At 41.9% G+C, this 22,229-nt stretch overlaps 3 protein-coding genes across 4 annotated transcripts; 2 read left to right on the forward strand and 1 right to left on the reverse strand.

The window, feature by feature from the left end:
- The first annotated feature begins 1,255 nt into the window (after positions 1 to 1,255).
- LOC133391998 (uncharacterized) lies at positions 1,256 to 2,900 on the forward strand. The gene is made up of 2 exons (XM_061649647.1): positions 1,256 to 2,522; positions 2,591 to 2,900. Exons 1-2 carry the CDS (start codon positions 1,443 to 1,445, stop codon positions 2,594 to 2,596), a joined length of 1,086 nt encoding a protein of 361 aa, XP_061505631.1. The 5' UTR covers positions 1,256 to 1,442; the 3' UTR covers positions 2,597 to 2,900.
- Positions 2,901 to 8,241: 5,341 nt separating this feature from the next.
- On the forward strand, positions 8,242 to 10,619 carry LOC133391870 (uncharacterized). The gene is made up of 2 exons (XM_061648435.1): positions 8,242 to 8,485; positions 9,532 to 10,619. Exons 1-2 carry the CDS (start codon positions 8,483 to 8,485, stop codon positions 10,543 to 10,545), a joined length of 1,017 nt encoding a protein of 338 aa, XP_061504419.1. The 5' UTR covers positions 8,242 to 8,482; the 3' UTR covers positions 10,546 to 10,619.
- Positions 10,620 to 15,237: 4,618 nt separating this feature from the next.
- LOC133391623 (myosin-6-like) lies at positions 15,238 to 21,714 on the reverse strand. 2 transcript variants are annotated; one of them, XR_009765108.1, is made up of 3 exons: positions 20,585 to 21,714; positions 20,303 to 20,525; positions 15,238 to 15,842 (listed from the first exon to the last, which is right to left on the reverse strand). XR_009765108.1 is itself a non-coding variant. In XM_061646932.1 (2 exons), the coding sequence occupies exon 2, from the start codon at positions 20,440 to 20,442 to the stop codon at positions 18,448 to 18,450; it is 1,995 nt and encodes a 664-aa protein (XP_061502916.1). In that variant the 5' UTR covers positions 20,443 to 20,525; positions 20,585 to 21,714; the 3' UTR covers positions 16,738 to 18,447. The 2 variants fall into 2 exon arrangements, 1 of the variants encoding a protein (XP_061502916.1); XM_061646932.1 differs by lacking the exon at positions 15,238 to 15,842 and having other exon boundaries at positions 16,738 to 20,525.
- Positions 21,715 to 22,229: the final 515 nt, after the last annotated feature.

Consider the following 22,229-nt stretch of genomic DNA (forward strand, 5'->3'; position numbering starts at 1 on the left):
AGCTGGGACCATTGTTAGCCGCATTGGAAACGTAATGTACACCGTCAGGACAGTCGATAGAAAGACCATAAGAAGCCACGTGAACCAGCTGCGCGAGCGCCGTGAACGTCATCATCATCATCATCATCGTGAATCATCGGAGTCTGACGGTTTACCGCTAGATATTCTTTTGGATTCCTACCACCTTACTCCGCAACCGACGACATTTGTGTTGAGGTCCGATCAGACCTAGCCTTTCTGTCTACCTGGGTGTGCCACTCACCGACAGCAGTCGACGGCTGTCGTATGATGTGTGCGTGAAAGGATGTGCGTGAGTTCCCGGGTCGCTGACCAGAGAAGCAGAAGGGGACGAAGAGAGAGAGTAGGGACATTCGTGCGGCTGATCTAGGGCAGATAGGATTGAACACGGGCCCGTGGATTAGTAGTACAGGCGGTCCCCGAGATACACGGTTAATGGGGACCGAAAACTGCCGCAAAATACCGCGTATCTCGAATTTCCGCGTAAGTCGAATCTCGTGATTTCCAGCTAAAATATTAGTAATGTTCGTGTAATTTTGCAAGTAGGGGGAGGTTATAGATACTTTATGAATTAGTTGATATGATTCTTACTGAATATAACTGTTTTAAACCTTTTGAAATAGTTTTTAACATTTGATCAAAACGGAAATTATTTGGCAATTTAAAATTGATGTGTCAAATCAGTACAATTTGCTAAAAGAATTGTCAAATTTAGAAAACCGCGTATCTCCGAATCCGCGTATAAGAGGTACCGTGTATCTCGGGGACCGCCTGTATATAATTAGGGAATAAAGTTTTTATACGTTATGTCGATGCAAAGTGAATCGTCTTCGCCGTTGTAATTACGTCCATGCATCCGACATAAAAATTTGTTTATATGTTTATTGATTAATCCATCGGGATCTTGAAGATCCTACATGAATATACTTAAATTAGTGCTTATAGACTATGTAAGGTACATAAATCGATCGGGGAGAACAGGTGCACAAGAATAGAAAATGTATTTTGAAAATAAAATTATTACGTAAGTTGTGTCCTGAGTCTATCTCTAAAAACATTCTGTGGCATGTTGAAATCAAATAAATTGTAGAAATTGAAAATTAGAATTTGTTTATACCTCACACATACACCTTGACATCCTCACACATACACCTTTTCTTTAAAGACATCTTGCTTGTGCGATCACACCTAGGTTTAAGTATCTCAGGCAATACTGTCAAATAGAGATGTCATTCGTGATTGAGCGCTAAAACTGAAATCACGCAACTCTTCAGCCTTCAGTCTTCCGAAATCAAATTGAGATTACAATTCAGAAGTGGGATACGCCGTTTGCGCCGAAAATGCTTACAAAATAGGAACTTCTTTGTGCTTTGCAAGTTGCTAACATCGAAGTGCCTCCGAAAGCAACTTTACCACAACTACGCATGTTGTACGAGCAAAGTGTACCGAAAACCAAAATGGAGGAACAATCAACACAGAATTTCATTCTTCCAAGTGTGTGTGCAGATGAAGACGATGTGACGAACAATGGAAACCACGTTGCAGCAGCCGCCATCTTGATGAAAGACAAAGCTGCTCCCACATCTTCGACGCAAGGTGCTTCATTCGACGCAAATTCTCATCATTTGGAATTAATGGCGCTACGAGCAAAAATTATGGAAATGGAACAGCGGCAGACGTTTACGGATGGTCGATTGGTTCATCCCGAGGAGTTGAAACATTTGATACCGGAATTTTCTGACGGCCTCGGTATTAATAAGTGGATCAATACGATTCGCTACAATAGTGAATTATATGGATGGCAGGATCGCACGATGCTTTTATATGCAGGCAGTCGGTTGACTGGAGCAGCAAGCGAATGGTACAATGGCTTCCGTAACACTTTGAAGACATTCGACGAATTCGCTGACACAATTAAAAAGGCTTTTCCTGATCGCTGTAACGAAGCCGTAATTCATAGCCAATTAGCGTCGGTCTACAAGAAAATTTCTGAGTCGTACACAAGCTATGTATACCGAGTAAATGCGCTGGGAATGTCAGGCAACGTGAGTGAGGAGGCTATCATAACTTATGCCATCAGAGGACTTTCTCGTGACCCTCTCTATGATAGCCTTGTAACCAAGGATTACCGCGATATTTACGACCTGATTGACAACATTAAGCGATATGAATCCCATCTTCTGTTGCGCAAAAACCCAGAACGCCGCAGCCCATCTCACATCAACACCATTTCCCCGAGACCGATTCCACCAAGACAAACGACGACAGAACCTCTTCGATGTTATAACTGCTCGAATCATGGACACCATTCATCGCAGTGCACACAACCTCGCCGAGCTCCGGGTTCCTGTTTCCGATGCAGCACATCACATGTCATTCGCAACTGTCCTGTCCCAGATAGACGTCAACCAACGGTTGCTGCGGTTCAGGGCAACGACAATGAAACATCGCATCTAGATTCTGGGGAAAATGGAAACTTCGTTCAACTTGAGGCCTATCAGGAGGTAGCTTTTAAGAGAAACAATGTTTGGAGCCCAGGGTTAATTATAACATCTCTTTTTGATTCCGGTAGTTCTAAAAGCTTCATAAATGAAGCCATTGTTCCGGTTACAGAACTAAGCACTCCCCAACCAAGTGGATTTCGAGGAATAGGAAATGTGAATTTACAAACTCTTGGAACAGTACAGTTAAAACTTAGTTTTCGTAATGAAACATTCATTCACAATTTCTATATTTTACCAAAAAACGACATGTCCCTATCCATGATAGTAGGGAGAGATTTGTTATCAGAATTTAACATCACACTCGCTCAATTCCGAAAACATTACAGCAAACTTATGCTGATGAATTTAAATAAAGATAAAATTCTGAACTTAAAAAAACCGGGTTTTTACCATAAGTTCCAAACGTTGGGTATTTTACGTAGTTCGATCGGGGCTCCCTTACCAGAGGTATACAAAGATTCGAAATTGTCCGATTCCAATATTTCTTCTAAATTCATTTCTATATCAGACAAATCTGAACATAAACAACAATATGACACAACTTTTTCTGAAATGTGTTCTATAGATATTAGCGATGAGGTTAGCACTATAAATGTTGGAGAACATCTTTCTAAAGAACAAGGCATTGCTTTAAGATCAATAGTGTCCAATAATTACATTAATTTTCCGGATAAACATATAATACCATCTGCTCATAAAATGCGAATTAGCTTAACTCATGACACTCTTATTTTCACAAAGCCTAGACGACTTTCTTTCGATGAAAGGAATAAAGTAAAAGTCATTGTGAAAGATTTATTAGAGAAAAATATAATAAGACCCAGTAACTCTCCTTATGCTTCTGCACTGGTACTTGTTAGGAAGAAAAATGGCGAGATTCGTAAGTGTGTCGACTACCGACCTCTTAATAAAGTAACAATCCGCGACAACTACCCGCTTCCACTCATAGAGACGTGCCTAGAACACTTGGGCAATAAAAAATTCTTTACGTTACTAGACCTAAAGAGTGGTTTTCATCAAGTGGCAATGGACGAGGATTCAATTAAATTCACAGCGTTTGTTACTCCAGACGGCCAGTACGAGTACATGCGTATGCCCTTCGGATTAAAAAATGCGCCTGCCGAATTTCAGCGTTTCATTAATACAATTTTGCGGAAATTCATCGAGAATGAAAAGCTGGTTGTATATATTGACGACATTCTCATAGCTTCTCAAGACTTTAATGAACATCTTGAAATAGTTAGTGAAGTTTTGCATACTCTACGAAATAATGGGTTGGAGCTACGGCTTGATAAATGTAAGTTTGCTTACGATGAATTGGATTACTTAGGATACAAAGCCAATCATTCAGGTATATGTCCTAGCGATAATCACGTAAAAATTATCAAAAACTATCCTGTTCCTCAGAACACAAAACAAGTACAACAATGTTTAGGTCTTTTTTCGTTTTTCCGGAGGTTTGTTCCGCATTTCTCTAGTATTGCAAAACCACTTACTAATCTTTTGAAAAACAATGTTCCATTTATTTTTGATGATGAGTGCAAAAAAGCATTTGAAACACTCCGAGATAAATTGATAGTAGCTCCGGTGCTTGCCATATACGACCCTAAACGCGAAACTGAACTTCACTGTGACGCAAGTTCGATAGCTTTTGGTTCTGTGCTTTTGCAAAAACAGGATGATGGTAGATATCACCCTATTTCGTATTTTTCCAAAACCACTTCGGCTGATGAAGCTAAATTGCACAGCTACGAGCTTGAAACATTGGCCGTTATATATGCACTCAAACGTTTCCATACCTATGTACACGGCATTCCAATAAAGATAGTGACTGATTGTAATTCTCTGGTAGAAACGCTTAAAAATAGAAATTCGTCCGCAAAAATAGCACGTTGGTCACTTTTCCTGGAGAATTATAATTACATTATTCAACATCGTCCTGGATTAGCAATGAGTCATGTAGACGCATTAAGCCGACTGGAACATTTGGCTGCCTTCGATGATATTGATATTGACTTCCAAATACGTGTAGCTCAGGCTGGATCCCTAGCTTATCCAAACTCTGAAAAAAGAGTTAGAGACGACGGATGTCGAAGGTTACCAATTACAAGACGGTATTGTATTCAAACGATCACCTTCTAATAGGCTAAAATTATACGTGTCAACAGAAATGATTAATAATCTGATACGATCAATACACGATCAATTCACTGTCCAAATCTGACGAAGCCCTCTTAGCCGCGTTCGAGAGGAAGATGCTCAGAAGGATACTTGGCCCCGTATGTGTGGAAGGACAATGGAGGAGCCGCTATAATGACGAGCTATACGAGATGTACGGCGACCTCACTGTCGTACAGCGTATTAAGCTCGCCAGGCTCCGGTGGGCTGGCCATGTTGTACGCATGGAAACGGACGACCCAGCCCGTAAAGTCTTTTTAGGCCGTCCACAAGGACAGAGGAGGCGTGGTAGGCCCAAATTGAGGTGGCAAGATGGCGTGGAGGCGTCCGCCATTAAGGCCGGGATAACGGACTGGCAGACGAAGGCGCGAGACCGTGAGCGGTTTCGGACACTCCTGAGGCAGGCCAAGACCGCAAAGCGGTTGTAGCGCCGGATAAGTAAGCAATACACGAACAAATAGGTCATTTGGGAGTCGAAAAATGTTGCAACCAAATAGATCAGAATTATTGGTTTCCTAACAGGAAAACACGGATAATAAACTTTATAAATAACTGCTTGAAGTGCATTATTCACTCTGCTCCATCTAGAGTAAATAATCGGAACCTTCATAGCATCCAAAAAGAACCTTACCCATTTGATACCTTGCACATTGACCATTTCGGACCGCTACCTACATCATCTTTAAAGAAAAAATACTTATTGGTAGTAATAGACGCATTTACGAAATTCGTTAAATTATATCCAACAACTTCCACTAGTACAAAAGAGGTGTGCAACGCTCTAAAACAATATTTCTCTTACTACAGTCGACCTAAAAGAATAATTAGCGATCGAGGTACATGCTTTACTTCAGCCGCATTTTCCAATTTCCTTTCTTCTCGCGGAATTAGCCATGTGTTGAATGCCACAGGATCACCACAAGCTAATGGTCAAGTGGAAAGGGTCAATCGCATTATTCGTCCCATATTGAGCAAATTATCAAATCAGACCGACCATGTAGATTGGGTGACCCATTTGCTATCTACAGAATACGCTCTTAATAATACCATTCATTCGTCCACTCGTTTTTCCCCTTCTATGCTATTTCATTTCATTTCATTTCATTTCATTTATTTCATACAATATCCGCCATCAAGGCTAAATATAATAGACTTAAAACTGATTTAATACTAACAAATAAACAAAATAATTCATGAAAAACTAAGCCTAACTAACCTAGTCTTGACCTAGCAAAAAAGAAAAGAAAAAAAACAAGAGTAGAGCGTAGAGATTGTTTGGTGTTAACCAACGAGGCCCTTCAGTAGATATATTGACCGAATATTTAGAAGACAAAAACAACGCATTTTCAGATCTAGAAACTATACGCGCAGAAGCATCATTCAATATTTTAAAATCACAACAAAATAATGAGAAACAACATGCTAAACACCATCGCCCTGCTCCCGTATTCAATGAAGGAGAGTTTGTTGTAATTAAAAATGTACATAACACACCAAATTCTAACAAAAAACTCATTGCCAAATATAAAGGTCCATACGTTATCCACAAACGTTTACCTAATGACAGATATGTTATACGTGATATCGATGGAATACAAATGACGCAAATACCATATGATGGAGTGTTGGAGTCGGACAAGTTGAGAAGATGGATAGTGCCTCTGGGGGGAGCTTGATCGGAATATGTTCATAAAGCTACACTTAAGATTAAGGGTAGTGCTATACATATGCAGGAAAAATTGAGGTCAATTTCTCGTCAGGATGGCCGAGCTGTAGAAATAGAAAATTCGAATTTGTTTATACCTCACACATACACCTTGACATCCTCACACATACACCTTTTCTTTAAAGACATCTTGCTTGTGCGATCACACCTAGGTTTAAGTATCTCAGGCAATACTGTCAAATAGAGATGTCATTCGTGATTGAGCGCTAAAACTGAAATCACGCAACTCTTCAGCCTTCAGTCTTCCGAAATCAAATTGAGATTACAAAATCAAAGTTATTTATGAAAGTTCGACACATAGCTGACATAGGATCAAACTGGCCAAAACGAGTTCTATAACGAGGGACGGATAAGAATTGACGTGTACGTAGATTCCTTAAATTCTATCGTAGCTAATAGAGTAGGAGCATCAATATGGTGGTTAAGTAGTCCTGATAAAAAAGGCATTTAGCTATCTCACGGCGCTTTTTCAACGACTGAATCCCTAAAAGCCGACACCGGGAATGGTATGACGGTAACACATCGCCCTGTCGCCATGGTAAGAGTCTTACAGCATATCTAGTCGCTTTTCTTTGGATGTCCTCGATTCGATTACTACATTGTTCGGTACAGGGGTCGCTAACAATACTGCCATATTCTAACACTGATCGAACGTAGGCACAGTAGATGGTTTTTATGATCATAGGATTACGGAAACCTTGCGTTGATCGAATAATCCAACCCAGTAGTTGGTTCCCTCTGGACACTATATTCTCTAGGTGATCGTTAAATGTTAAACGTGTGGTGAGAATGATCCCAAGGTCGCGGAATGTATCGGTGCGTTCAACGGATATGTTATCGATCTGGTAGTTGAATCGTGTGCAAGACCGAGAACGGTAAAAAGACAAAACACGACATTTTTCGATACATAGCACCATTGCATTATCACGGCACCATTGCTAAATAGGTGTTGGGATGATTTTTCGTTAACCGCCTTTGACACGGTTCTGAAACTATATTTAAAATATTTTATGACATACACGATCACATTTCAATTTACTTTTTCACTCACTTTTCTCGTCCCTTCACTAATCTGAATATCTACGCTTCCTTACTAATCTTCGTCACTCTTGCGGATTTGTATTCTGCTCCGTTCTCCTCGCTGGTTGGATTGCTTCTCCCGACGGTCTACTCTGTCTTTCATTGCACTTCTCTTGGCGTTCGCCCGGTGAGACTTTCGTCTCAGGGGTGCTCAATCGCCAAGGGTGTCGAACGGTTTCGTCGCAACATACCCCCACCCGTGAACTCTCCCTATCTACTTGAGGAAGGTTTTGTAGGGCTGGGTTCACCGTTCTCCAAGACGTCCAAAACAGCGAGTCTGGTCGCTGATCGTCGTTGTACTCCGTTCGACGTACGAACTAATGCCTCTCTCACTCGCCCATCTTTCCCTGGTATTACCTTCTCTATCCTTCCCCGAGTCCACTGTCCTCTAGTTGTGCCACCTACTATCAACACGAGATCCCCCGGTTTTAGTTCCCTAACCTCGTCGAACCATTTGCTTCTTCTTGTAATAACAGGAAGATATTCTTTGATCCATCTCTGCCAAAATTGATCCGTAATGTACAGCGATAGTTTCCAACTACTCCTGAAGATTGTTTTCTTGTCTACTTCTGGCGATAGTATTGGTTTTGATCCATCTGAGGTACCTAGTAGAAAATGATTAGGCGTCAAAGACTCTTGATCCGCCGATTCTATTGGAATGTATGTTAATGGTCTAGAATTTATAATCATCTCTGCTTCTAGCAGTATGGTTTGTAACGTCTCATCGTCAGTGTAGAGTTCGCTAGGTTTCACACCGGTAGAGTTTGGTTGGTGTGACGCGTCTTCGAGCGTATTGGACGCCCACCGTGACAATAAGATAAACCTTGGTCGGTGGTTGTCAAAAAAGTAACTAGATTGACAACGCCAAGGACGGGAAATTTAAGGGGACGCCACTCGAATGCCGGAAAGTAACTAAGGTGGAGTGATTTGGAAATATAGAGAACCCAACAATTTTGGCGCAGCCGGTAGGATCTTTATGGTGAGTTTACTATATAGTAATTGAAGAAATAGAGAAGCCATGAACAGTTACAGAACCAGTAAGAAAATTGATAAAATATCAAAAGAGATAAATTGAGGTGTGCAACGTGATGGTGTAGCATAGTTGAATTACCTCACTGTAAAGTAAGAAACTACTGTGCATTTAAAAAAAAGAACACATTAATTATTAATTGGTTATATTTTCAATGGCCATATTCATTTGGTTAAAAACATATAAATAGACATACGGAAAGTGTGGGTAAATTTTCCCTGTGATTTAGTTCAAGAACGTAACAGAACAATGGAAAACAAATGTGAGGTTAGGATAACCACGTTTTTTTTGTTTGCTTGGTTTGCTTGGCGATAGTGAGGTCGGAGGATTTGTTTCGGTCCTGAATAATAATCGTGATGGGTGTGATATTGTTATTAACCCGAAGGATTTGTATTAACTATTGGCAAAGCTAGTCCGGAAATTCCGAAGAGCTGTCTGTCTAAGCGAGGCCAGACCTGTCTGTAGCGCTGTATCAAAAGCAAGGCCGGAGAAATCCGAAGAGCTGTTCTTGAGCAAGTGAGCACAGTCCCCGACTGTAGCGCTGTATTTCAAAGCTAGCCCGGAAATACCGAAGAGCTGTCTGTCTAAGCGAGGCCAGACCTGTCTGTAGCGCTGTATCAAAAGCAAGTCCGGAGAAAACCGAAGAGCTGTTCATTAACAAGCGAGTCCAGTCCCCGGCTGTAGCGCTGTATTTAAAGCTAGACCGAAAATTTCGCAGAGCTGCTTGTGCAAGCGAGAACAGATCTGGCTGTAACGCTGTGCTGAGCAAACCTAGATAAATCCTAGAAAAAAAAAGATACTGTTAAGGAAAATACGACCAGTTTTTGCAGAGCTGTTCTATCAGCTTGTCCGAAGGAAAGTAAAAAAGGAATAATATTTAGGAATTGATTGATTAGTTAAATATTTGATTACTGATTAAATAAAAAAATGACGTAAAAAAAACAAAACAAAACAAAAAAACTTTTTTTATGTTTGTTTGTTTTGCTCCCTTTTAGATGAACGACAATAAACGATTCTACGTATCCTTGGGTGCGTTTAACGACAAAGCGGATGCCAATGATTTACGTCGTGAATGGGAAGAGTGGCATCGCGCCTTCGAGCTGTTGATGCAAATGGAAAATGTTGAGTCTCAATCACATAAACTCATATCAATGCTAACCTTGGGGGGCAGAGGACTACAACGCATTTTTTACAATTTACGGCCAATTGCTGGAGAAGTCAATCCGGCACCTGTTAAAGTACCATTGATACCGCAAGACGTACCGGAATATGACAACGCTGTCAAACGACTAAGAGCTTTCTTTATGGGAAAAAGGAACGAGCGAGTAGACCTAGAAGTATTTCGCTCCTTGAAACAGATGCCTGATGAGTCTTTTAACAACTTCATGCTTAGACTCCGGGATCAAGCTGCTAGATGCGAATTTTCCACGCGTGAGGAGACTGAACTTCTCCAGCAAATCACGATTGGTGCTCGAGACGAGAAGGTACGAGACAAAGGACTGGAAAATGTGATGAGTCTGGATGAGGTCATGGTATACGCCATGAACCGAGAGATTCTTCAGCAGCAACGGGAGAAGCATAAACCATTTCTGGATGATTCAAGCGTTAACAGGGTTAATTCAAACCGCCGAGATACAAGCCGGCCAAATGAACGAAATCATCCGTATGAAAGGCGTCATTCACCTCGTCGGGAATATTCATCAGGTCAAAGGTCCTATGGCGACTGTAAGCGTTGTGGTTCATCTCGTCATTCGGAGCACTCACAAGAATGTTTTGCTAGAAATGCTCGATGTAATAATTGTGGTGAACGCGGTCATTATGCTAGGAAGTGCGCAAGTAAAAAAGCTCAGCAGACAAATCGATTTTCGGGACGCGAACCCAGACGTGAATTTAACCGAGATTTTAGTCGTAGGTTTGGGCGTGAAGCAAACTCAGTAAGGGCACCTCAATCATGGGAGGAAGAGGATCTGCATCGCCCAGCTAAGAATGAAAACTCTAAGGTGGTGTAATCGTACATGTTATTTTGTTTATCTCTTGAATTCTAATTATATTTTGTGAACTGTATATTGATAAAACTTAAAAATATAATTTTTAAGTTTTTACATTAGGTTGCAGCAGTTGGTTCAGACAGTAATTCAGTAATTTGTCGTATCGATGAGATACCAGTGGATTTCGTTATAGATTCAGGATCTTCTATTAACACTGTGACAGAAGCTGTTTGGCACAAATTGATTACTGGGAAAGCACACTTAGGGTAAATGTACCAATAGTGGTGCACTTTGTGGAAGTACGGATATATTTTAATGGATTTAAAGTGTCAGGAGGGACAATTTCTGAATATTTTAACACATAACAGTTGGAATATGTCTTATCTTCGCAATCACAACCATTTTTACCATGAAACACATCAAATTTACGAAAAAATATACATTTTTGTGATTGCTTCGTTGTACCTATAATGGTGATATGGTTCCTATAGTCGTCGTATTGTGTTCCTATAGTGGTGGTAAACAAAGATGCCTCAAAACAGTGTATAATATCAATATAACTTAGTTTTGAAGCTGTTTTCGTGTGAATAGCAAGGATTACTGTCATAATAATGATTTCTTTCATAATGTGATCGTAAAAAATGTATGAATTTGGTTGATGAAAATATTGACTAAAGTACTGAATAACACCTGTCGTCAACTCATACCCAGCAGAGTTTGCTTGATTTAAAGTCGATTTTTCACTCAGCCAATTTAGCGAATTTTGGCCTTTGTTTGATAAATTACTTACAAAAAACTCATTTTTGTTGCTTATTTTAATGAAAACAGTACGACATGTCAAAAATGTCGTCGAATAAAATCTAAAATTACATGTTTTTATTGAATTTAGAACTAGGACCACTATAGGAACATGCCTGTTTGGTGTACCTATAATGGCACTATCGTAAAAAACACTTAAAAATACGTAAATATGGTCAAAAGCCAATGAATTTGAATAAAACAATATCATTTGATAACAATTATGTTAAAAAACTAATAATTGCGTTGTTATGTGGTCATTTAGAACGTTAACAAAAATATGAGCATCGTTATGAAATCCTAAGGATTTTGGAAAAATGTGGATACCTTTTACAAAATAATGGATTTTTCGGTCACTAAGAAACGGAATGGCCCCATTTCATTGTTAAATCCTTTGTAAAAGGCTAGAGAACATTTCACACTATCATAAATAACTTAACTACAGTTAATTTATCGTATGAGACGCATTTTAGTGCAATACCACCACTATTGGTACTAGCACCACTATAGGTACGTTTACCCTATTTAAAAAAAACTTCAGTGCGATCGTAAATTCTACGCATATGCCAACCGAATTCCGTTGACTGTGAAAGCAATTTTTGAAGCATGGATATCAGTAAATTCATCCAAACCCACGAGTTATGAGGAATTTTTTTGTGATTAACGATGCTCATAGGTGCCTTCTCAGTAAACGTACTTCCGAGAAACTAAAACTGTTAAAAATCGGACTTGATGTTCTTCATGTAAATGGGTTGGAACAAGAAGCTTGTCCATTTCCCAAATTTCCTGGAGTACAAGTTAAACTGTCGATCGATCGGACAATTCCACCAAAGAAATTGGCGTATTTAAGAATCCCAGCCGCAATGGAACAAAAGGTAGACCAAAAGATACAGGAAATGCTCCAGAGTGATGTGATAGAAAAAGTTGAAGGGCCGGCTGATTGGATATCGCCTATGGTGGTAGTCCCAAAAGGCAAGGATGACATTAGAATATGTATCAACATGAAACACCCAAATGAGGCAATTCAACGAGAACATTTTCCTTTGCCTGTCATTGATACATTTTTGAATAAGCTCAGGGGATGTAAATTCTTTTCACGGATAGATATAACTTCAGCATACCATCATGTCGAACTTCATCCGGACTCTAGAAGTGTCACAACATTTATGACAAGCATGGAGTTAATGCGCTTTAAGCGGCTTATGTTTGGCATTAATTGTGCCCCCGAAATTTTTCAGCGAAAAATGGCAAACATGCTTGATGCCATTGAAGGGGTCATAGTTTATATCGACGATATCGTTGTTTCGGGTCGCACAAAAGAAGAACATGACAAGAGATTGCAGCAAGTTCTCATAGTACTGGAAAACAATAATGCCATGTTAAACAAGAGTAAATGCGTGTTTGGAGTGGAAAAACTGGAAATACTTGGATTCGAAGTAAGCGCCCAAGGTATCAGTCCGTCTGAAAAGAAAGTGGAGGCGATTAAAAATTTTCGTACCCCCTCATCAAAAGGAGAAGTACGTAGTTTTCTAGGACTTCTTAACTTTGTGGGTCACTTTGTTCCAAACTTATCATCTAGAACAGAACCGCTAAGAAAGTTTATTCGTGATGAAGTAACAGTATTCGGTGAAGAACAGATGAGAGCTTTTAATGATTTACGACTCGAGCTGTGTAATAATGTAAGAGAACTGGGGTTCTTTGTCTCTAAAGACCCTACAGCCTTATACGTGGATGCATCGCCTGTTGGCCTTGGAGTGGTTTTAACCCAAAATGATCGGCATACGAATAAGGCAAGAATTATAAGCTTCGCTTCCAAAGGCCTATCTCCAGTTGAACGTGTATACCCGCAAACACAGCGCGAAGCACTCGCAGTTGTGTGGGCTGTAGAAAAATGGTGCTTATATCTCTTCGGAATTAAATTCAAAATCTTCACGGATCACAAAACCCTTGAGTTTATATACGGGGGTAAGCATCGTGATGGACGACGAGCCTGTTCAAGGGCAGAGGGTTGGGCTCTCCGCTTGCAACCATATGATTTTGAGATTAAATACATTCCTGGGTCAACAAATATATCAGACACATTGTCTCGTCTAGTATCTGAGCCAGGTAAACCATTTGAGGAAAATGCGGAACATTTTCTCTTTGCAATAAATCCAGGAGACTTGGCCATCACAATGGACGAAATAAAAAAGGAGACTGTCAATGACGAAACACTTACGGCTGTAATTGAAGCATTAAAGTCAAAACAATGGTCCCCGGAGTTATTTAGATACCAGGCATTTGAAAAGGAGCTTTCGGTAATTGATGGCGTTGTAGTGAGAGAAGATCGCATAGTACTACCATTGAAGTTGCGAAAGAGAACATTAACCATTGCGCATCGGGGACATCCTGGAATTGTTGCGATGCGAAGGAACTTAAGAGAAAAGATTTGGTGGCCATGTATGGACCGAGATGTGACAGAAGCAGTCCGAGAGTGTGTTGGCTGCACGGCCGTTAGAAAGGAACATCCTCCGGAGCCGATGATACGTAAAGAGATGCCTGATCGTGCATGGCAAGAAATTGGCATTGACTTTTTCTCTGCCAAAGAATGTGCCACATTTCTTGTCATAGTTGACTATTACAGTCGGTTTATAAAAGTAATAGAAATGAAAAATACGAACGCAACCAAAACAATCGAAGCTCTGGAAATGGTTTTCCGCGAACAGACGTATCCCGAATCTATTCGCTCTGACAATGGCCCACCATTTGCGAGCGAGGAGTTTGCCGACTACTGTAAGAGTAAAAACATGAAACACATACGCACTATCCCCTATTGGCCCCAAATGAATGGTTTGGTTGAGAGGTAAAACCAGGGGATTTTAAGAGTTTTGCGGATTGCAAAGGCCACTGCAACTGATTGGCGGAAAGCTGTGGAGGATTATGTGTATATGTACAATACTACACCGCATTCCGTCACTGAGAAAGCACCGTTGGAACTATTAACCGGGCGTCCGGTCAAAGATCTCCTACCATCTCTGAGAACAGATCCACATTGGCACCGCGATGAAGAAGTGAGAGATAAAGATGCAATCAAAAAGATGCAAGGGAAACACTACGCAGACGTTCGCAGACACGCTAAACCATCAAATATTAACGTAGGGGATTCCGTTATGTTACGTAATTTTGAAACTGGGAAACTTGAACCTAAGTTCAAACTCCAAAAATTTACTGTGCTAGAAAAGAAGGGAAACGATACCATCGTTGCTAATGAAGAAGGTGTACGGTATCGACGTTCAATAACACATCTACGGAAATTCCCATCCCAATTTGAAAACGATATTCCGCCATCAAAAATTCCCAGACCTCAACAAAATAACCCAGAAAAGCCATTGACATCCGACAAACCAAAACCCCTAGCACCAAAGCGAGAACAAAAATTTAATCATGTTTTGAAGCATCCAGTAAAGCGACTAGTAAGAAATAAGAAGTTACCTCTCAGATATCGGCAGGAATAATTGTATGTGTGTTTCAATTTCAAACACGGCCTTAGCAGTAATAATTAGAATACAACGGAAGAGAAAAATCGTCATTTTTTTTTTTGCAAAGAACTCAAATAAAATTTAAATGAATTAATGGCATATCCTTTGCCATGTCTAGTTTTTTTTTTCTTCTTTCTTCCTTTCTCTATTTTTTTGTGGAGAAGAAGAAGGATGTAGAGTTCGCTAGGTTTCACACCGGTAGAGTTTGGTTGGTGTGACGCGTCTTCGAGCGTATTGGACGCCCACCGTGACAATAAGATAAACCTTGGTCGGTGGTTGTCAAAAAAGTAACTAGATTGACAACGCCAAGGACGGGAAATTTAAGGGGACGCCACTCGAATGCCGGAAAGTAACTAAGGTGGAGTGATTTGGAAATATAGAGAACCCAACAGTCAGGTTTTCTAGGCGCGTCTATTATGCTACTAATCGCCGTTTTCACTGATCGCACCAGTCTTTCCCATGCGCCACCCATGTGTGGCGTTGCTGGGGGTATAAAGTTCCAACTAGTATGTGGACTCGTAAATGTCAACGCAAGGGTTTCGTCGAGCTCCATTCTAAGCTCGTTACTAACTCCTTGAAAACATGTTGCATTGTCTGACCAGAATTCTAATGGTGTACCTCTTCTGGCCATAAATCGTTTCACTGCCATAATGCAAGATTCCGTGCTCAAAGAATGGACTACTTCTAGATGGACCGCCCTAACTGTTAGGCACGTAAAAAGTGCTACCCACCGTTTCGCGTTTGCTCGTCCTACTCGTACCAGTACCGAACCGAAATAGTCTAAACCTGTGTAACTGAATGGTCTTGTAAATGCTGCGAGACGTGTCTTAGGCAGAGGAGCCATTGGTGGTAGCTTGGGATATCTCCTCATCACTCTACAGTATGAGCATACATCAGTCACCTTCTTCACTAGTGCTCTCAGGTTGGGAATGTCGAAGCGTTGACGAATTTCATTTACCACTGTCTCTCTGTTTGCGTGTCGATACTGGATGTGGTACCAACCTACAATAAGAAATGTTACATGATTAGTCTTTGGAAGTATAACTGGGTATTTAGCATCGTAGCTGGAGTATATGGATGCACCGATTCGTCCTCTCATCCTTATTATTTCATCACTGTCCATGAAAGGCCACTTCTTGTAGATGGGACTGGATTTGGAAACAGTTGTATGTCGTCCTTCAGGGTCTCCCATTGTTTTAGTCAGCTCTGCAACTTCATCGGGGAATGCTTCGTGTTGCGCAATTTTCCATAATGCCAGTTCCGCAATCCGTAGTTCTTGGTGTTTAAGAACCCCGAGTTGCAATGGTTTCCCATTAACCTTGCTTCGTAAATTGTTTTTGTACCGAATGATGAATGCTGCAGAACGAAAGAGTTTTCTCCAGAGGCTGAATCGGGACAAGTCGATTGGTGGTACTCCCGAGTGGATGTATAAGTGCGTTACTCTCACCTCCTCGTTGGTGTCAGGCATGGATTGTTTCAGAGGCCATCGGTCCTCTTTTTCGTGCATGAATCGAGGACCGGTAAGCCAAGGATTTTCCATCACTAGTTCGGGGCCGGTGTTCCACTTGGTGGCCAAGTCTGCTACGTTTTGTTTTGACGGCACCCACCTCCAGTCTTGTGGATCTGTAGTGGTCAGTATTTCCCCCACTCGCACGGAGACGAACTGTAGATAATGTCGAGGGTTAGCTGACTTTATCCATGCCAAGCAAACATTTGCATCACTCCATAGGAAATGTCGTTTTATGGGAAAGGAGTGCTGCTCTTTAATACTGGACAGCATTCGACATCCTAGAACGGCTGCTTTTAGTTCTAGTCTTGGAATGGATATCGTCTTAAGGGGGGCCACTTTAATTTTACCACCTATTAGTCCAAGTTGGATCGATCCTTCTGTCTCTATTCGAAAGTACGCCACAGCGCAGTACGCGGTTTCGCTTGCATCTACGAAGACATGCAGCTGTATGTCATCGATATTTCTAGGGTAAGGGGATTGAAAATAGCATCTTGGTATGCGTAGTTTATCTAGTTGTGGAAGTAGATTTGTCCACTCTCGCCATCGTTTATATATATCGACCGGTATTTGATCATCCCAATCGATGCCTCTTATCCATACTTCCTGAATGAGGGTTTTCCCATGGACCAGGAAGAAGGATATAAGTCCCATAGGATCGAATAGGCTCATTACGACTTTCAACATTTCTCTTTTTGAGGGAATATGGTCTTCGCGGAGAATATGCTGGACACTTTCGTTGGAGGAGAAGGAGAATGTGAAGACATCTTCGCCTGTCTTCCATTTCATTCCTAAGACTGACCCCGTGTTTTCTCCTCGTTCTAGCATAAGATCCTTTGACGTTTCTTCCGCTGAGTCTCCGACGCTTTTTAGTACTTCTGTCGAGTTGGACATGAATCGACGAAGTGTGAAACCGCCCTTAGAGTGTACGAGACTAACTTCTTTCACGATTTGTATTGCTTCGTCTACTGTCTTGAAGCTCTGCAAATAGTCGTCTACGTAGTGGTTTTTTATGATTGCGTTAGCAACCCGTGGAAATTTTGTTGAGTATTCTTGTGCATTTAGATTTTTCACGTACTGGGCTGCGGCGGGAGAGCACGTAGAACCGAACGTCGCCACGTCCATTACATATATTTGTATCGGATTTGAAGGGCTCTTGCGATATACAAAGCGCTGTGATTGGCGATCAGGGTGACGAATTCGGATTTGATGGAACATCTCCATTATATCCCCCGACACTGCTACTGGAAATTGTCGAAACTGACATAAGATCTGTGGCAGCGGGGCCAGAAGATCCGGCCCTTTCAGCATTCTTAGATTGAATGATACTCCTTCAACTTTTGCTGCTGCATCCCAGATCAACCTTATCTTGCCTGGCTTCTTTGGATTTTGTACCACCCCCAATGGCAGATACTATATTTTTCAACTGCCTGAGATGAAAGTTCTTTTAGGCTAGCTTTGTGTGCGTATCCCTTTGCTTCATATTCCGATATAGTTTGCCGTACCTTTTCTTCAAGTGCCGGCATTTGTGCGAACTTTCTTTCTAGTGCTTGCATTCGTTTAACTGCCATAGGGTAGCTATCAGGGAAATTTGGAGAGTCAGAATTCCAAAGCAGCCCTGTTTCGAAGCGATTACCTTGCTCGACGCGTTTTGTTGTTTCTTTTAATATGCGATTCGCTCGTCTTTCTTCTTCTGTGTCCAGTTTCTCATTTGTAACTTTCGTGCAGTAATCCTCTATCGTGAAGTAGTCTCGCAACATGTCGTTGACTTCTTTGTTACAATCTGACTGGGGTGCAACATGAAAGTTTACTATCGCTGCTGGTGCCTTGTTTTTTGCACTTCCTCTGTAGATCGACCAACCTAGTCGACATAGAGCAGCGATTGGCTCAGGTGGCCGTCCTTCGCGAATTTTCAATGGCACACCAAGCCGGATATTGTCCAATCCGATCAACAGTTGAGGTTGTGCGCGTGTGTAGTTCTGCAGTGGTAGCCCTTTCAAGTGCGAGTATCGTTCTTGTAGTACGTCGTATTTTAGCGTTTGTGTTGGAAGCATAAGTTGGCTGACTGTTCTCACGTTTTCCAGTCCGTACTTAATGTTTTTATCTCTCCCGGATATTTGCAGGCGTATTATTTCTGAGCCGGGCTCTTTCCTTGTCACTTGTCCTGTCCACTGTAGGGTCAATGGTGTTTTTTTTGCCATGCACGTTCAACTTTTGGGCTATCGTTTCATCGATTAATGAGTATGACGAGCCCTCATCTACGAATGCATAAATTGTTAGTGAAGTATTATCATGGTGCAGGGTAACGGGTAGTATTCTGAATAATGGACTTATAGCATTTACCTCATTTGTGTGTGATGCGCATGCGCTTACGGCTTCATCGGTTGCTACTGTTGGATGGAGCAACTGGTGGTGTTTCAGGCGACATCCATCCACCCCGCAACCTTGCCAGGATTTACAAGGCCATTTACCATGGTTATTTAGACACGTCCTGCATAGTGACTTGGTATTTACAAATTTCCAACGTTCATCCACATCGGCGGCTTTGAACTGCTCGCATTCGTAAACACGATGACCTTCACGTTGGCATACTGCACATTGTCTCCTTTGTGTTGCACTAGGAGGACGATATGAGGACGTTGACCTTTCGTTCGGTGTTTCATCTTCAACATTCATTCTTACGTGTGTGTTTAAGGCGACCGTATGTTTTTTTCTTCTTTCTCCTATTCTAGCTATTTCGTGTAGGTCATTCGTAACTGCACATGCACGTTTTGCCAGTTGTGAGACATAATCACTAAAGCCTTCTAGCCCTTCTATTGCCTTTTCTTCTTGATAGGCGGCCCAATTCAACTTCATATCACCTGGTAATTTTTCTTCGAGCTCTTCCAATAGAGTTGGGTTATTTAGATGCGCGTTTAGTTTAGCTGCTCTCATATGATTAGTCAGAGCTTTTACCGATAAACCAAATTCTATCACTGTTCTCATTCTATCCGGTCTCGGCGGTGACATGCAGCGGATTTTGTTAAGGAGCGAACGAATAAGTAGGCTCGGTTTACCATATATCATTTTGAGCGTTTCGAGTATATCGGGCACATTCTCTTTCAGCGTAAGTTGATCTTTCACTAGCTCGAGCGCGTTTCCTTTGAGGCATCTTTGTAGCCGTATTAAATTTTCCGCATTACTAAACCCACAAGTTTGCGATGTTTCTTCGAAGGTACTAAAAAATAGCGGCCAATCTTCCGGGTCACCACTAAAGTAGGAAACTTCTTTACCAAGTACGTGACGTGCGGCTATCTGTCTCCCTGATAGATCCAATTGTTCTTTCACTCGTTCCTCCACCATGGTCTTTTCGTTCGTTCTCTTTCTGGCACTCGATGTTACAAAAGGCTGTAAATTCATTAGCATCGAGCTGGCGCGAGAGACAGCTTTCTCCCTTTCCTTTTCTCCAGGCATTTCTTCACTCTTTCTAAGCCAGCACACTACCTTCTCACAATAGCTCTCCTGTGAACCCATGTTGCTGGCGCGAGATTGTTGCAACAGCAGCTCGCGCTTTTTCTCGAGTGATTCACGACGTACGCTGGTTTCGAGAGCGTTCATCTCCGCTTCGGCTTTAAGCTCTCTCTCCCGAAGAAGACTTTCTTCCTCGGCCAGTTTTCTCTTTTCCTCTAGTTGGCGGGCTAACTCTGCATTCTCGCGGCGTTTCAGCTCTCGCTTCTCTTCTATTTCGCGTTCTCTTAAGCGTTTCTCTTCTTCAACCAGCTTAAACTGCTCTTCCACGTTCACTGAGAGAAGAGTGGAAGGTACACTTCCTTGCGCAATCCTCTCGCTCCTTTTAGTAGAAGCCACTGACCCTTTCTTGGACCGCACTGAAGGCTTTAAACTGGCTGTGTCCCGATCGTCACGAAATTTAGCAGCTGTGGTTTCCTGCTTCACTTTGCACTTCGAGCATACATACCTCGATGCTGGATCTTTGATCTCCACGAACAGTCCTGCACACTCAGCATGCTCCCATTTCGTACACAAGCAGCATTTTTCCATCGTGGCTTGCTCTTCTTCGGGTCGGTTGCACAGCTGGCACTTCGGTGTGCTGTCCATCTTACTTCTTCTCTGATGTCAGAAAAAATTTCAGAAAATGTTGGGATGATTTTTCGTTAACCGCCTTTGACACGGTTCTGAAACTATATTTAAAATATTTTATGACATACACGATCACATTTCAATTTACTTTTTCACTCACTTTTCTCGTCCCTTCACTAATCTGAATATCTACGCTTCCTTACTAATCTTCGTCACTCTTGCGGATTTGTATTCTGCTCCGTTCTCCTCGCTGGTTGGATTGCTTCTCCCGACGGTCTACTCTGTCTTTCATTGCACTTCTCTTGGCGTTCGCCCGGTGAGACTTTCGTCTCAGGGGTGCTCAATCGCCAAGAGTGTCGAACGGTTTCGTCGCAACATAGGTTGATGGCGTGTTGAAGATTGATGCAGTCATTGGCATCGTTGATAGGAGCGAACAGCTTAACGTCATCGGCAAACAGAAGAAAACGGTGTTCCGCTAGCAATTGCCCTACATCGTTTATATAAAGAATGAAGAGCAGCGGGCCCAAATTGCTGCCTTGAGGCACTCCTGAGGTGCCAAGCACCTCTCTAGATGTATGATCGTTTACCTTTATCTTGTATGAGCGTTCTGTGAGGTAGGAATGCAACCACTTAACTATTTGTTCCGAAAACCCTAACTTCTGCAATTTGGCGATTAAAATGTCGTGTGAGATGAGGTCGAAAGCAGCTTTGAGATCGGTGTAAATAGCATCCACTTGACCTCCGGAGTCGAGATTACGTTTGCAGAAACTAACGAATTCAGTGAGGTTCGTTAATGTTGAACGTTTGGGTACGAACCCGTGTTGGTTATCCATAATGTAATTCGATGTAGCGGAGAGCATAGGGCCGTAAAGCAGAAGCTCAAAAGCTTTTGATACCGCACAAAGTGATGTGATACCGCGATAGTTTGAAGCACATGAGCGATCCCCTTTTTTAAATATTGGTACCATCCACGAGGTCTTCCATAAGCGTGGGAAAATACCGGAACTCAGTGACGTGTTGTATATCATCAACAGCCGAACCATCATCAGCATCGCTACAGCATACTACATCTACATACACGGGCGTATCGTCTGCATCACACCCACAAACGTCAGCAGTCATCGATCCGCGTACGGCCTCAAACGCGGAACCGCTGCATCCAACGAATGCCCCAATTCCGGTACAAGCTCCAACCCGAGAACCACGTCGCTCTTCTAGGCATAGAAGACCGCCCAGTAGGTTCGACCTGTACAGGCGTTTTTAAAGAGGGGAGATGTTGGGTGCGTACGTGCAGGGCACTCACGCGCCCTCTCCGCGAGATGTTTTCTCTCGCCGGTTGATGGGCTCGAGTGTCCTAGCGAGAGATTCGTCCCGATCCGCGAAGATCGTTACTCGTTACACGATCGGGATGCGAGCGGCAGTCGGGATACAGCTAGTAACGAATGTGGTGTGGTGTTATTACTAGGCGGAAATAAATTAAGTTTATTTATTGTAATCTAATTTACGTTGTGTCGTATATACTTATCCGGCCACATATCACACGGCGAACGTAAAAATCAGCAGTCTCAAATTGGCGGCAACCCATCGAGTAGTCATCGGAGGGGCATCGGAGACCTTCCATAGAAGGTAAGGCAATATACGTATAGAACAAAAATAGCTTTATATTGTACACAAAACAAAATGATATCTGATAACAACAACGTTCTTTCTATTAACTTACTAATAGGGAAAGGTAGGACACTGCGGCAAAGATGGACTTTACTTACTTACTTAACCGGCGCTACAAACGCTTTGCGGTCTTGGCC

Source organism: Anopheles gambiae, chromosome 2, assembly GCF_943734735.2.
Source record: "Anopheles gambiae chromosome 2, idAnoGambNW_F1_1, whole genome shotgun sequence".
Taxonomy (NCBI): domain Eukaryota; kingdom Metazoa; phylum Arthropoda; class Insecta; order Diptera; family Culicidae; genus Anopheles; species Anopheles gambiae.

Excerpts from the sequence above, each read along its gene's own strand:
- LOC133391998 (XM_061649647.1), top strand. The coding sequence starts at position 1,443 with ATGTTGTACGAGCAAAGTGTACCGAAAACCAAAATGGAGGAACAATCA.
- LOC133391623 (XM_061646932.1), bottom strand. The coding sequence starts at position 20,442 with ATGGACAGCACACCGAAGTGCCAGCTGTGCAACCGACCCGAAGAAGAG.